The sequence below is a fragment of the Gymnoscopelus microlampas genome (assembly GCF_963454915.1).
Source record: "Gymnoscopelus microlampas genome assembly, chromosome: 5".
NCBI lineage: Eukaryota > Metazoa > Chordata > Actinopteri > Myctophiformes > Myctophidae > Gymnoscopelus > Gymnoscopelus microlampas.
This window is the reverse complement of record NC_139942.1, coordinates 43,807,082-43,822,908: the sequence shown is the minus strand read 5'-3', so window position 1 is coordinate 43,822,908 and position 15,827 is coordinate 43,807,082. Positions and strand designations below refer to the sequence as shown.

Sequence of the window (15,827 nt, the reverse complement as noted above, 5' to 3'; positions counted from 1 at the left end):
TTAATCTTATGCTTTTCAGAATGGTATATTAACTGCACAGCACACACAAGACTTGTAATCAACTTCTTGTTTATTCAGTTATTGAAAAATGTTTTGGCACAATACTACAATACTTCCCTAGTCGTCCAGTGATGTCCCCAATACCTAGAGCATCAAAAGAAAAACATTGTTTTAATAATAGTCTGCAAAGTCGTTCATGTCTCAATGTTTGCATAATAATAAGTATTAAACAAATTCAACTCAAGGAGCTTACCGTTATGTATATAATGATCCAAGCCCTCCACAACCTATTGGGTAGGGGAGAAAAACACAGAATACCCATCATTACACTCAGTTCACCAACACACGTGACAATCTGCAACATGGTGGAGGAGGAAATCAAACCCATCAGTGCAGTAAAAAATGTAATCATGAGGTTCAGGTGAAACACGGACTGCAGAGATCATCATGTTAGGTTTGACTAAAAACTGTAGGTGAATCGACCGCATAAATAATGATAGCCTACTAATAATCATGTTCGAACGTTACACCTGCTTGTAACAGAGGCACACAGACACAACCCCCCGCATGTCGAGTCGATGTTACATGCGGTTAGCTACACGCTAGCACACGAATAGGCTACTATCAACAATCGGTGGTTTAATGCCAATGTATGGATGGCAGCCTACAAATTAACTCTATCAGCTATAATATATTACAGACACAGATGGCAACATCAGTAGCCTACAATTAAAGAACACTACCATGTGACAGACGGTAATCCAACGCCACAGAAACAGCGAACGACTTGACGTTAAATTATAATTAATTCTAAGTACACAAAATGAAGCGCTAAATAAAGTGATCTAATAAAGCATGTTCTTACCGGTTAGAGTTACAGGAACATATGGATCGTCAGGCAGGAGTACATGAGGTCGGTCCACCGCATGTTGAGGACAGACCATAGAGTTAGAGGACAGACAGAGAAAGAAAGAGACACATAATGAGGCTGCGGCTGAATTTATGGCTTCATCAAAACCACGTGTTTGTTGTCCTACCTCCCGTTTCCTGCCTGGTCTGGCTCTCTGCCACTGTCTCTAGGCAGACTTTAAGCACACCAAAATAAATACATTAATCATATGAAATTTATATATATATATATATATATATATATATATATATATATATATATATATATATATATATATATATATGCGCGCACTGGAAAACTCATTTTCCAGTGCATTTCATATAAAGCAGTATAAAAAGCACACACTATTTTGTCAAAAATGTGAAAAATAAATAAAAGTAAGTAATGTTTTACGTATACATGATGTGAACATACACGGTACATCATTCTCAGACTTAATTTTGTCCTTCTACCTCATGTTTATGCCCCAAAATGACTGGATATACAGGTTTTGTAGCAATTTGTAGCTACAGTAGAAATATTAGACCTTACTTGTCGAATATTCAAGCATGTATACTTTACTTTACTTAGAAAGATTTTCCAAATATATATATATTTTTTATTAAAAAAAAATTAACACCAAAGTGCCCACTCTTCCTTGGTGCCACTGCCCACCTTAGAAAATGTTCCCTCACCAAGATGGCGAAGAACACCGTCCAGTTTGCATTTCCTACAGACGTTTTGGCTACGGAAGCACAGCAGGTCCAAATCAGACATGCAGTAGAGCACAGACAGGACAGTCTGGACATACTGTACAATATTAAACTGTTACTGCGACCTATTATAACATTATAACCGGGACGTCTGTGGTCATGAGGGTATTAATAGGTATGTGAATGTTTTTCTTGTTGTGATTATATGTGCTTCAGTCCCAGACTCAATGTGCAGGGAAGGTCAGTGTGTGTTTGGTAACAGCTCATTTATACTTGGTTGCGCGCTGTGTCGCGCACCGAAAATAGCAGATCTACAAGCTCACAACGCGTTGCGGCGCTTTGCTTTGAGAGTTTGTAGATCTGCTATTTTCACAGTATCACCTCCAGCAGTGTGTCACACACTGCCATTTTTTGACAAATTAATGAATGTTGTTGTTATAACATCCATCCAGTTTGTTTCAGTGTGTGTGTCATTACAACTCAAACAGGACATTTTTGATTGATTGAACACTTTATTAACAATTTGTACAGAGGTACGGTTTACAGTGATTGTTAAAAGGATAACACAAAAAGCCATAGGGGCTTGTTTTCATTGTGGTCTTGTTTCCATAGTGTCTGTTGACACTAAGGTACATTCAATGGGCTTGCAAAGTTTGATACGCAGGAGTCAGGACCCCAATAGAAACAAGCCATAGTGCTTTCTTGGGTTTAATCATGTTAGCATTGTATTTGTATTAAACTGTATTCAATCAATCAATAATACAAACAAACAAAAAAGTTAAACAGACGTTTGTTATGAGTGTTGCATTGTTTTTGTCCCATTCAGATACTTTCTTGAAGGTAGGGCAAGTGATTTTCTTTAGTTAAAATACGTGTTAAATACCTCTATATTCTGATAGTATTCCTTGCCATAGATAGAGTGTTTGTCCAGTAACAGAATCCATGTCTTTCCAGCTTAATAAACAGAAAATGCATTTTCAGATTGGTATACCAATGTTATCCAATCAGGAGAGAGAACTCAGACAGGATACAGATTAAACAAGTGAAATTGGAAGTGATGACACAAAGAAATGAGCAGACAAAATTGCAGCTACACTTCACATCAAAATGAAGCTGATAAATGGGTATAGGCTACTCTCTCCTGATTGGCTGAAATGTTGACACCTGCCTGAAAATGTATTTTCTGTTTATTAAAGAGCTGGAGAGATGGGAGGACCCCTGTTATACTGAACAAACACTCTATAGCAATGTAGCCAATATAGTGCTTTTACCTTTTTAACAAAAAACTTTTTGTTTTGACCAAAAAATATTTTTGTAAAGTTTTGCTTCACTTGCTCTGCCTTTAAAGTGAGGATGAATTGTTGTTGGACGTGGCATAATTTTTTATTTCTTTGTAATGGTGTTCATTGTCCTCCTATCTCCGTTTGAAGGAGGGGGGTCTGGCTTCGTGGGCCGCGAGCTGACACGTTTGCTGCGAGACAAAGGTCATGAGGTCACAGTCATATCTCGCCAGCCAGGTCCAGGAAAAATCACGTGGGTGAGTATGATGTCATAGAAGTGATTTTGGTCATGGATAGATTCATATCCCATAATGATAGCAGCATTATAGATTCATATCCCACAATGATAGCAGCATGTACATAGATTCATATCCCACAATGATAGCAGCATGTACATAGATTCATATCCCATAATGATAGCAGCATGTACATAGACATAGATTCATATCCCACAATGATAGCAGCATCATGTACGTACATAGATAGATTTATATCCAAGAACAATAGCTGCATCATACATATACAGTAGATTCATATCCCATAATGATAGCAGCATTATAGATTCATATCCCACAATGATAGCAGCATGTACATAGATTCATATCCCACAATGATAGCAGCATGTACATAGATTCATATCCCATAATGATAGCAGCATGTACATAGACATAGATTCATATCCCACAATGATAGCAGCATCATGTACGTACATAGATAGATTTATATCCAAGAACAATAGCTGCATCATACATATACAGTAGATTCATATCCCAGAATAATTACAGCATATAGACTAATATCCTAGAACGATAGCAGCATCATATACATACATACATAGATAGATTTATATCCCAAAACGATCTCAGCATTTTACATGAATATCCCAGAAGGATGGCATCGTGGGGAAAGGGCAAGAGTCTTATCTAAACCTGATTGAACCTTTTGATTCCAAAGGATGAGGTAGTATACAGTCAATGGGTGGCACACTGGCACTCCACCGCCTCTGTAGCTGGACCATGCTGACTGACTTTAAAGTGTATTGTAGAATGATAGCTTTTGTCTGCCTTCTAAGTGTCTTGCTTAACCGATTTGCATTGTGCTTTGTCCTTAGTAGGGCAGTTTGTCAGCGTGACTTTTCCACAAAGCCATCAATACAGTGTTTTGTGTTGTACATGATGAATGAAATTATTTTGATAAGTGCAGCGGTGCGTTCAACTTTGTTGACATTGCGCTGCATTGTTTCTATAGGGTGAGTTGGAGTCTGGGGGCCTCCCACCATGTGAGGGCGCTGTCAACCTGGCAGGAGAGAACCTTATGAACCCTCTTAGATGGTGAGGTACTAACCGCTCAAACTAGTTGAAATTTTGAGGACAGAACTGTCTTTACACCTGCTTATAAGAAAACATGTGTTTTCTTGCATTTACATCCAGGCCACATAATATGTGTGGTCATCATAAGCGGTTTGGGGCTGCAATCAGTTTGATGTTACAAATGTAGACCAAATAGTGTCTTTGTAATATATTTTTGTATTTGTTTTTGTTTGTTTGTGATAAGGCCCATTGATACTCAATGCTAAATACGGATACAGATTACATTAATGCAGTGTATGGAGTGAGCCTCCCTCTGCGTTCATGCCATCCGTCTTTCTGCAAATTGTCTGAAAGCTTATTGATCCTACAGTATATGTATATGCATCCGTAAGGTGCAATACTGCAGGAAACCGTGAAACTCTGCTAGATGGACACAGCAAATGGAACACAGTGAAGAAAGAGACAAATTGAAGTTCATATGCCATCTTTTTGCTGTCCTATCCTGCCCTCTAGTGGATGAAATTGGTTGAACCTCCATTGAAATATTAAATAAGTATGACATGTATTGTGACTTTGTGAGCGATGGCGCTTGTGTTCTGAACATATACTGTATGTACATTCACATCCATTATGAACAGGAGTATAAATGGGCCATTAGTTGAGCTATCTCGCCCATTTCTACTTGAAAAGTTGTATTATAGTTTAGAGTTTCTCAGTGCCTTTACTTGGTCTTGTTGTTTTCAGGTGGAATGAGAGTTATAAGAAGGATCTGTTCTCCAGTCGCATCGACACCACGAAGACCCTGGCACAAGCCATCGCAGCTTCACCCAACCCCCCACACTCCTGGGTACTGGTAACTGGCGTAGGTAGGTCACTGTCAAAATGCCATCATGGATGGTGTATATATGACACATGTTTAGTTGTACAGTAGCTTATACACTGCCCTGAGTGTTAATTTACTCCGAGTGTACAGATGGAACCAAATGGGTCCATTTGGTTCCATCTGTACGCTCTCAGAGTAAAATCAACACTGAGGATTTTAATGTTATATATATATATATAATGTATTCAACTATGACAGTTTTTATATTAAGCTGCTTTTTGTTTTTGCTTACACTTGTATGTCCTTGATGATGCAGGCAGTAGTTTATCTAAACTTCTTTTGACCTACAGCCTGCTACAAGCCCAGTCTTACAGCTCAGTATACAGAAGACAGTGAATGGACGCCCTTTGACCTGCTGTCAACATTGGTAAAGGAATGGGAAGCTGCAGGGCGTCTTCCAGAGGATATTTCCAAGGCTACTAAACAAGTGGTCATCAGACCTGGTATGAACTGCACAATTCTAAGTGTATTATTGTACAATATTTCCAGTACTTTGCTATATAATAAACTACAAATTATAATAGTTCCATTCCATGATTGGCTGAGCTGTTCACTTCAGCTAAAATCACTGTAAACCACAACTTCTTGTGGCTTATTATTTCAAGCCTGATTTGTATTTAGTTGCACTCGGGTGTTGGTCACCGGAAATAGATCTGCATGTTCAAAACGCGTTTGCGAAGTGTTGTGAGCTTGTAGGTTGGCCTTTTACATTGTGCACCACCCATGTACCACTGAGAATAATAACTTGAGCTATAGTGTGTGTGTGTGTGTGTGTGTGTGTGTGTGTGTGTGTGTGTGTGTGTGTGTGTGTGTGTGTGTGTGTGTGTGTGTGTGTGTGTGTGTGTGTGTGTGTGTGTGTGTGCTTGTGTGTGTGCTCTTACCTGACATTTTCTGGTTCTCCTGCCTACTGCCAGGAGCCGTGCTGGGTCGGGATGGCGGCGCCATGAAGCAAATGCTGCTGCCCTTTTGGCTTGGCCTCGGAGGCACCCTGGGATCTGGGAGACAACCTTTTCCGTGGATTCATGTCTCTGACTTAGCAGGAATCATCTCCCATGCCCTGGAGCCCTCACCCGACACGCCTTCCCCAGACCCTCAAATTCTCAACGGAGTTGCCCCCACGCTGTACACCAACCACGATTTCACCAAAGAACTGGGTCGCGTCCTGAGGCGGCCCACCATCTTCCCGGTGCCAGGCTTTGTCATGAATGGTCTCATGGGCTCTGAGAGAGCCGTGGTCCTCACGCAGGGACAAAAAGTAGTGCCCGAGAAGACTCTGGAGTCTGGGTTTCGGTACAAATACCCAGATCTGTCCTCAGCCCTTAAAGAGATTGTTGGGAGTTAACATAATAGGGAGAGAGATGCTAAAGTGCAGTTTGACTTGTGTGACATCATTTTAATCTGAGCTGTCGGGTGAAACTGGAAACCTTGTATGTCCTAAACCGTTACTTTTCAGGAAATGTAACAAACATTTCAGAAATAGACTAGTAAAAATATCCGATCTACAAGTTGTTGATCGGGTATTTTACTACTTTTGCTTGACACTCTTGTGCGACGAAGTAGGGCATTAAGTAATCCGAGTTCTCGCCAGCTCTCGCATACAAACAGGCATTAAGTGACAAAAAAACATACACATTTGAAATATGGAGATACAAGGTTTCTGCCCGACATCGACGATATGCAGTATTTGCCCCCGGTATGTAATGATTCTGAATATAGTTAATATCACTACATTACATTTATACAGTAAAATCCTTTGTTCTGAGGACCACATACAACACCAGGCAATAGGAACTTTTTAATTTTATTTTAGAGATTAGCACTGAATCTGATCCACCTTCCTTCCACTTTTTATTTGAGTGTTCATTTCTTTGAAGAGTTTCACTCTGTCTATAATGCATTATAACCTGCTTATAACACTGTATAGTTACTTATAAGCATATGTTTCCCTAAAGCAATGTCATTAATACTTTGGCTATGAATGCTTACACCTACAGTATAATTATGAATTGTTATAAGCAGATTGTAATGTATTATAGACATGGGCTTCATAGAAATGTATTTCCGCTTACTGTTGCATGTGGAATGTGCTTGAAGGTACTGATGTACCCTGTGGACATTCCCAGGTTCCACAGCACAGAACAAGATAGGAGATCTCCGAGTCCACAGCGATATCTATGTAATCTTGGATATTAGCTCATGTCAGTTTTCCTCATCAAATAACATCTCCATACAGCCGCACACCATTTGTAAATGTATTGGTATGCAATCCCAATTTCCTTCATACAGTAACAGAGGACATGATTTAATGACCTCAGTGAGCCAGAGCCTGCAATGACATAAAACTACCTCAACAGTCAGTGGTCCTGTGGGCCTCACCTGTGGGATTCTTTTAGGAAATCAGTGTGTTTTTTCTCATGATGTAAACACTTGGCAAAAAACGGCCACGTTTCAACATATATAATAAAATGTTATTTATGTAGCAACTTTCTGAAACATGATCTACAAAGTGCTTTACAAATGAAATAATGCTCTATAATACAAGTACAACAGAGGCCTCAAAGGAATACCTATACTGTCTATAAATTCAGGAATCTCTGAGTGAGTGAGTGAGTGAGTATAGTCCAGTGGTGGAGAGTTACCCTAGTACATTTACTCAATTACTCTTAAGCACTTCCTGTAATTGGTCCTCTCTGATGCTTATTTTAAGATGGCACAATTTCTGTCTACTCACTCTGCGTCTCATTGTTGGGCTGTTGACATAGTCTAGTAGGGGAGAGAGTACAACGGAGTGACATTTTTTTGTAACCTGTTTTTTAGGACCCTTATGGTGTCTAGTTAAGATTTCTTCTTGTTGGCCAGGTCAACGTCCCATGGGATTAATTTTTAACCCTTTCTTCTTCACCTATCCCCAACCTGAACCATGAAAATACAATAACTCTTGAAGTAAACAACATACAGAGTAAACAAATTAACACATTTTTATATACCATTTTGCCATTATATATCATTTTGCCACTCTGAGAGTGTACAACCCCTAATGGGTCCATTTGGTTCCATTTGTACACTCTCAGAGTTATATTAACAACATTGATTTTACAATATGAATTGGGGTCCCAGAGATAGAAATGCCATTAAATGGGGATCCGCAGCCTAATGCATGTCAAACTGGGGGTCCTTGAAATTAAAATGGTTGGAAATCACCGCTAGAGAGCCCTAAAAATCTTCTCTTATGGGGGTCCCTGACTCCCTGCCATATCTTTTCAAATGGGGGTCCGCGGGCTAATAAGTGTCAATTTGGGGGTCCTTGACATGAAAAAGTTTGAGAACCACTGGCATAGCAACCATCTATCAGTCATGTCGTACTGAACAGAGCTGTCCTCTCCTGGATCCTTTTGACGAAGTGCTCTTCGGTGGCTTCGTTCCAGGTGGCCGTCTTGGCGAATGAAAACTTTATGTGTTAACGAGTGTTATTGTTTGCCTGGTTTCTACTTACTGCCCGTGTTCAGATCTGGTCTAAAGCCCGCACACTGTATCCGATCATTTGCACGCACGCACACAAAGGTCGCTTCCGCATCCGCTCTCGACCGGATCTGCGAACCACAAACCGAATTGATCCCCGATTCCCCGATCCAGTCTCTACTTCTTTTTTGGAAGCTCTCGGAGCACTTACTTTAGAATATATCCCACAAACCCAGTTATAAATCTAAACATATATTTCTTCTCGTGATGTCGTCTGCTGCGTTGTTTATTTATCATTCTAAAAGCCGTCCCTCTTCAACTAACCTCGCATCACTAGTCCTGTCTTTCCACCACTGCGTTTATGCATCCGGAACTCTTTGTAAGGTGTGTGTTGTCAGGGGGACGGGGACCAATGTGGGAAGTACAACAGTGAGAGGAATCAATTATATCAGGAGTTGGAAAAGGGGAAACATCATGATTTAACACTGTCAGGTCTCTTAGGGAAAGCAGCACGGAAAGTATACGATAACATCATTAGATACACAAGAGAAACCCAGTTAGTCAATAGAATATAGAGTTTTGTTTTTATTTTTTTGGTTTACTGTACATGTCCAGTTCACAATCCAGTCCAGCTGGTGGCGGTAATGCTCCTTAAATGGTTGCCAACTGCCAATAAACACGAAAGAAGAAGAAGAAGAAGGGACGGCCGGATGGGGAAAATGTAACCTCGCGTCGTCACAACACAGCTCGAGTTACCAGTCTTTCAGGCAAAATGTTGCACTCATTTGATGACGAAGGGAAGGTTTGTTGTGTGTTTCTAAGTTCGTTGTTTAAGTTTATGACTATAAGACAGAATATTATATGTTTGAAGGAACTTCATACTTGATTAACAGTTTGCAAAATAGTACAGTGGTAGTGGTAGGATTGATTATACAATGCTAAAAGCAGGGCTAGACTTTCTGGTGGGACTGGGATTCGGCCTTGACATGGTGGCCCAGACTGGCACACCAAAACCCGGCGTGCAGATACTCTAGTACCGCCCCGCTCCGGCCGTCGAGGCACATACACACATGTAGCTCCGACGGAACCTCTCCCTCCGCTCGGAGCTATACAGCGTACAGCGGAGGGAGAGGTTCCGTAGGGGCTAACACACATGATGCCCCACATCAACAGTCATTAACTAAGAAACACCCTCCATGTTCTGGAGTAAAATAAAACTACACATTCTATAAATATGCTAATTGCCTCTATAGCAGGGGTCTTCAACTTTTTTACGACCAAGGACCGCTTTAGCTGAGAGATGAAGCAGGGACCCCCATTGTATAAAATGGTGTTGCAAACCTTTTTATTGATTTCGTAGACCGCTTCATAGACTTGTTGGACAGCACTATGATCAGTGTAAATGAATGTTTTGTTAATGTGTATTTTCAGACATTTATCCACCCCCAATACTCAAGTAAACTTGCCCCTTAGCTCACAACGCCTCGCTGCGAGCTTGTAGATCTGATGAGAGACACGCCAGTGGGCCAATTACATGAGTTCATTTTACTTTGTGGGCCGACCAGCCCCATTGTGGTCCTGGGTATTCAATTCATAGAGACAGACATACAATAATGAATAATTAATTCCTTGTATGTTTTCTGTTTGTGTACAGTTGCAACTTGGGCCCATGTGCTTGCAGATGTATGGAGAGGAGACTGCTTTTAAGGTACTAGCCCATTTCCTTTTTGAATTTGCATTTGTTTATGGAATTTGTGTTTGTTGTAAAATATATATATACAGCTGTGATGAAGATGTGATTCGATTCGATTACCAGTCTGTAGTAGTCTAAACTTAAGTAGTCTGTTTGGTGGAGAGCAGCCTTTATACAAACGGGGTTTGGACTACAGTTATATTGCAAATTACAAAATGGCAACAATGAATTGGACTACTTCTAGCATCTTTGGTTTCTATTGATCCAGAAGTTAAGGCCACGCCTCCCTGCCTGGACCAAGCATAAATAAAGCACCATAGCATGCTTCTGTTTATACTTACTGTTTACTACTATGACTAGAGAACGTTCAGTCTATAACAACCGCTGTGAACAATCTTTCAGCTGTGGGTAGAATCAATCAGCGGTGGAGAATTAGAAATGGAGGACTCACTACCCTTCAGTCACTACCCTGTGGCGGACATTCTGAGAACTGTGCGGTTTATACTGAACTACACAGAAGATCACGGCATCAACCTGCGTGGAATTCACCTTGGTCGTGCTCCCTTTGAGGACTTAAGTACGAGGAAGCTGCCTATAAGTTACAACAAAGCCACAGTTTGGCAAGTCTACAAAGATGCTGTGGAAAAGCTTGGTATGTGGAAAAGTTTAATGTTATCAAACTTAACCATACACTTCATTTCAGGTCCGATAGTGACAATAGCAGATATATAAGCTCACAAAGCGTTGTGAGCGTGTGTAGATCTGCCATTATCGCCAAATGCTTACCTATTTTTGCTGATATATTCATATATTGATATATTTATATTCCGGCTATAACACATGCCCAGGACTGGACAGGTGGTTAAATGCTTTTGTAATGTTGTGGTGAAAGGTATTCATAACATTTCTGTCTTTGCAGGAGAGCCTGTTGTTGATCTGATCAACTTCAGAAAGATGTGGAAGCATTTCTTCCCTCAGATAGTAAACAGGGAACCCACGACAGAGCTGTGCTTGTTTTGCCACGGTAACAAGCAGCTGTCTCGTGCCATGCTGCCGACTGCGTTAATAGAAATCATTGAACAGGAACGGCTGCAGCATGTCGAATTTGTCGAAAAGGAGAGGTTATTTTTCCAGAAGATGAATACTAAATGTGGAATGGTCTGTGAGGATCATCATCTGTCTCTGGGCACCTCCAGTCCCATCAGCAAGAAGATCACCATGAGCTACAGTTTTGATTATACACAACAGGTGAAAATAATTACCATAACACCATTTGTTTGTTTTACTAAACACAATACTATGATATGCAGATGTGATTTCAATGCATCGGCTCTTTTTCTATCTTTCTCTCACAGGTTCACTACCCTTCTAACCCTCAACAGCCTGGGCCCTTGTATTTTTTGATTCCACGCAAGTGTGGCCTTTTTGGTGTCTGCTGTGGAGGGATGCCGATGCAAGTGAGTTATCTAATGGATGAAGGGATGTTACCAAGCGAACCAGCCTCAAACTTCATAAACTATCTACATCATTTTTTCAACAACTATGGAGTTGGAGAAACGTATGTGGACCTACATAGCAGTGAGGGAAACCGGAACAATTGTTTGCTATGGTACTGTGCCTGGCGGACGATGCACAACCTTCACCTGAAGGTGGACCTCCACTTTCGGATTACAGGCCATGACATGTCTGGCCCCGACTTGCTCTTCGGACTGTTCAGGCAGGTCTTTAGGAAGACCAGAGTGCAGACGTTGTCGGACATTGCTGGGGTTGTGAGGGACAGCACTCCTAAGAAGCAACTAAACATTCCCCAGCTTGTAGGACTGGAGGATGGCACCGTGCTTGTTGAAGCCTACGACTGGCACAAGCACCTGAGCAGCTGCTTCAGAGGCTGCTCAAGCATTGACAGATACAAGCACTTCAGGTAATTATCATTGGCATTGTACAGTATAGCAATTATATTTTACAACATTTTATGCAAACGGCACATTGGTGACAGTAGGCATTAGGCAATATATTAAATGAACTATCTGCTTCAATTCTATTACAGCTTTGATTCCCAGAGACCTGGTGTGATGTTTGCCAAAGAACAGTCTGATACGGAAGAGATCAAGTTTGAGCTGCTGTGCAACGCTGGTGTCCGCCCCCCCATAGATGGCCTTCCTGTCCAACCACCACCCGGACTGAGCATGTACAGGCAGAGATATCTTTTTGAGAGGATCAGAGAATTCTGTTCTGATGTGGGGACAAAAAACATCACATGCCCTCCACCAGCCTACAAGAGAGCCTGACTTTACACTTGGTGTGTACACTACACATATACCACAATGATAGATCAGATGATATTTAAAATACTCTAAATGTATACATAGTTATGTTCGTTTTTTCCCCATTTTTTTCCCCAATACCTTCCTTTTTAATCCTATGAATCCAAGGGTTCCTAGTATTTTGGGACGAACATTTGACAAAAACAATTGTGACCCGTTGAGAGCTTGTAGATTGTCAATTTTTGGTCAAAAGATTTGGTGTGTGGACTAGAGGGGAACAAAGGAGCGGACCATGTATAGAGCCCTGGTTGGCCCCCGTCAACGAAGTAGTGTATAAGGTTTAAGTGAAGATTGTTCATGTTTAAATACTTTTCTCCCAGTTTGTACAATGTTTGCTTTGTAATTGGTGGTTTTGTTCGCACCATGAAATTCTTATAAACTGATACAAAGTTAGTTTTGTATGCTTTGGGGTCATCTGAAATGCAACTGGTTTATTCAGCTCAACAATAAATGGTATTGATATAAACTCCTCAAAAGAAGTTTGGAAACTTAACTTCAGTCGATTATTTCTCCAATTCAATAATAAATAAAAGGATTGTGGAATGAGCAACACAGCTAAACGTGTGGGTAGCCCGTGGGTAGCTTTTGGGAGGCGCTACCCACACGTTTAGCTGTGTTGCTCATTCCACGATTGCACGATCCTTACAAGTTATACCTTGTTGTAATCAACGATGACAACAATTTAAAATACAATACCATTTGCTATTATTGAAGGGGAGAATTCATCGACCGAAGTTAAGTTTACAACGTTCTTTCGAGTTTAGTGTAGACTATCATAGCTCTCAGAAAATACATGTTGAGGTTGGGATGCCAATTTGGTAGGAGAGAACTCATACAGGATTAAAAAGAAAAAAATGGAAGTGATGAAACAAATTAATGAGCAGTAGACAAAATTCTCCCTGACTGAATGAAATTTGGTAGGCTACCCACCTGAAACTGTATTTTCTCATTAAAGAGCTGGGGGAGACTCCTTTTATGGAACAAATACTCAATATGATTTATATAGTATGGAATAAATCACATAATTTAAGATTACAAAAATAAAAAATATATGAAAAGCTGGCCCCCTGCTATGCAAATAATGAAAAAGAAAAAGATGTAACTAATTTGCCAACGGTTGCCAAAGCCAAACATCTCAGACCCCCACCCCAAACCTCTTCCTTCCTTAAAAATAAAGAGATTATTTTAAGCTACACAGTTATTCAATTCTCTAATGTTTAACTTCTTATCGTGTGATACTTTGGTTGCCTATTTTGAGTTGTCTCTCTCTCTTTGTCTTGCTTTGTTGTTATATGTTACGGTTTGTTTTGGTTTCAAAATATTGTAATAACTAATGCAAATGTAACTACTGTCATGTATATGAGGCTATATATAATACTGCAACACAACTGACAATAAAAACAGTTAAAAAATATATATAATTGATTTATTGAATTTTGTATTGACAAATGTGCATATATGACCATATGTTTGTACTGTAAAGAGTATAAAACAAAAAACCTAGCAGAGACATACAGAAAAATATAATCCATAATAAGTACATTAATACAATTGTTGCCAAGTAAAATAGCAAAGAACAACTAAGGAACTGTAAAAGGTTACCTGCTCAACGTATTGACTGTTATGCCCAGCTGCTATTCAGCCAGCTCTTTATAGAGGACTTGAAGTTAATAAAAAGTTAATAAAATGCTATTTTGTCCAATCTGTATGGTAGAGTAATGCAATATATAACTTGTACAATTGGGGTGGTTGTATTTGTCTCCCTGCTCTTCTATTGAGACATTTAGATCCTGTGTCTAGGTTGGACACGGTCCTGTTTTTGACTTGAAGGTCAAAATTCAATTTCTCCCCAGACCAAGCAGGCTCTAATAGCTCAGTGGTCAAATACATTCAGCACTTGTGCAGGAGACCTAGGGTTCAAATTGGGGTTAAAACAGGAAAGTTACATAGTAAGGCCAGGTAAAAGCTTGTTCAAAGAATCCCATTCGACTGAATCCCAACCTCAGAATATAGAGCTTTAACCTATTAAACCAATTTAACCAAACAATATTACTCAGAGCACATTTGATTGTCCATCTTTTATAGATAAGGCATACTATAGTTTAATCCATTTAGAATATTCTGGCTAGAGAAGGATGATTCTCACAGCCTAAATTAAACCTGCTAGCGCTGATTCTGATTCAAGACATAGATGTGAATATTTTATGTTAATGATAGAAATCATAATGAATGCATGTTTGTGTTATTTTCATGCTATGTTGATGAATTGAATTCATAGGACCACAATGGAAACAAGTCCCCAGGACTTTTTTAGTGTTCTCCTTTGAGCCTATACAGTCAGTCAGTATGTTTGACTGCCTACCTTGTGCTGTTTACATTTCTGACTAATAAAGTATTCAATCAATCAAAGATCTTCATCTATAGCAGTTTTATGGACCCAATTTGCTCACACACAAGGTCAATTAAAACAAAAAACACAGTCTACATAGTATACCAGTTACTCTTAAAAACTATTTTAGTTTTTTAAATACAGTTTCAATACAAATTTAAATGGAGTTCTTTGTTTAAACGCTGATGTTTTATATATATATATTGTTTTTTTTCTCCTAGATTTTTATCTTAGTTAAGGAGGACTTAACTAAGATACCTTTTCACAACAGTTTTAACGAAATATGATTGTTTATACATCTTTATTTGACATTCTCATCTTCCCTCTGGCAGAAAAGATCCATCTGAAAAGATTGTTTCACAGACAGAGGTGGAGACAGACTGAACGTTCTAGTAGTAACACATTTGGTCACATATTTGTTTTGTTTTGTGTGTTTGGGAGTTAATTTATGTTTCCGACCGGAACTCTTTATATGGGGTGTGATGTGAGGAGGCAGATAGTTGATACTTTTACTTAAGCAAAGCATTTGAGTACTTTTTCCCACCACTGTTGTTTTGTCTAGAAGGAGTGATATCACTTCTGCGTTACATTCCTGGGCACACTTTAAAGTGCTAATTAAAAGGTGTCTTCCTCGTTGTTCTAGCCTACCCATATGGCGTTACCCATGGCAACGCGATGGGGCCATTGGAGTGGACTGTTATGATGCAAAGCACTTAATGCTGGTGTGAGACCCGCAATGACAATGAAGCGGGCTATTGGGATGAATGACTACAATGTAAATCAGGGGTCTTCAACGTTTTCAGGCCAAGGACCCCCTAGCTGAGAGAGAGATGAAGCAGGGACCCCCTTAATATTGTATAAAATTGTGTTTCAGATTTAACTTTTTA

The 15,827-nt window shown here is 39.8% G+C and overlaps 2 protein-coding genes across 2 annotated transcripts; both read left to right on the top strand.

The window, feature by feature from the left end:
• The first annotated feature begins 1,657 nt into the window (after positions 1–1,657).
• On the top strand, positions 1,658–7,510 carry sdr39u1 (short chain dehydrogenase/reductase family 39U, member 1). The gene is made up of 6 exons (XM_084057585.1): positions 1,658–1,777; positions 3,033–3,139; positions 4,131–4,213; positions 4,937–5,058; positions 5,366–5,518; positions 5,990–7,510. Exons 1-6 carry the CDS (start codon positions 1,762–1,764, stop codon positions 6,415–6,417), a joined length of 909 nt encoding a protein of 302 aa, XP_083913711.1. The 5' UTR covers positions 1,658–1,761; the 3' UTR covers positions 6,418–7,510.
• Positions 7,511–9,241: 1,731 nt separating this feature from the next.
• LOC311045696 (uncharacterized protein) lies at positions 9,242–13,146 on the top strand. Its single transcript, XM_084057656.1, has 6 exons — positions 9,242–9,336; positions 10,189–10,242; positions 10,630–10,879; positions 11,147–11,475; positions 11,583–12,148; positions 12,275–13,146. The coding sequence occupies exons 1-6, from the start codon at positions 9,307–9,309 to the stop codon at positions 12,513–12,515; spliced, it is 1,470 nt and encodes a 489-aa protein (XP_083913782.1). The 5' UTR covers positions 9,242–9,306; the 3' UTR covers positions 12,516–13,146.
• The last annotated feature ends 2,681 nt before the right edge of the window (positions 13,147–15,827 follow it).

Coding starts and splice junctions, on each gene's coding strand:
- sdr39u1 (XM_084057585.1), top strand. Junction 4,214..4,936: donor CTTATGAACCCTCTTAGATG/GTGAGGTACTAA, acceptor TGTTGTTTTCAG/GTGGAATGAGAGTTATAAGA. Junction 5,059..5,365: donor GGTACTGGTAACTGGCGTAG/GTAGGTCACTGT, acceptor TTTGACCTACAG/CCTGCTACAAGCCCAGTCTT.
- LOC311045696 (XM_084057656.1), top strand. CDS start 9,307: ATGTTGCACTCATTTGATGACGAAGGGAAG. Junction 10,880..11,146: donor AGATGCTGTGGAAAAGCTTG/GTATGTGGAAAA, acceptor CTGTCTTTGCAG/GAGAGCCTGTTGTTGATCTG. Junction 11,476..11,582: donor GTTTTGATTATACACAACAG/GTGAAAATAATT, acceptor TTTCTCTCACAG/GTTCACTACCCTTCTAACCC.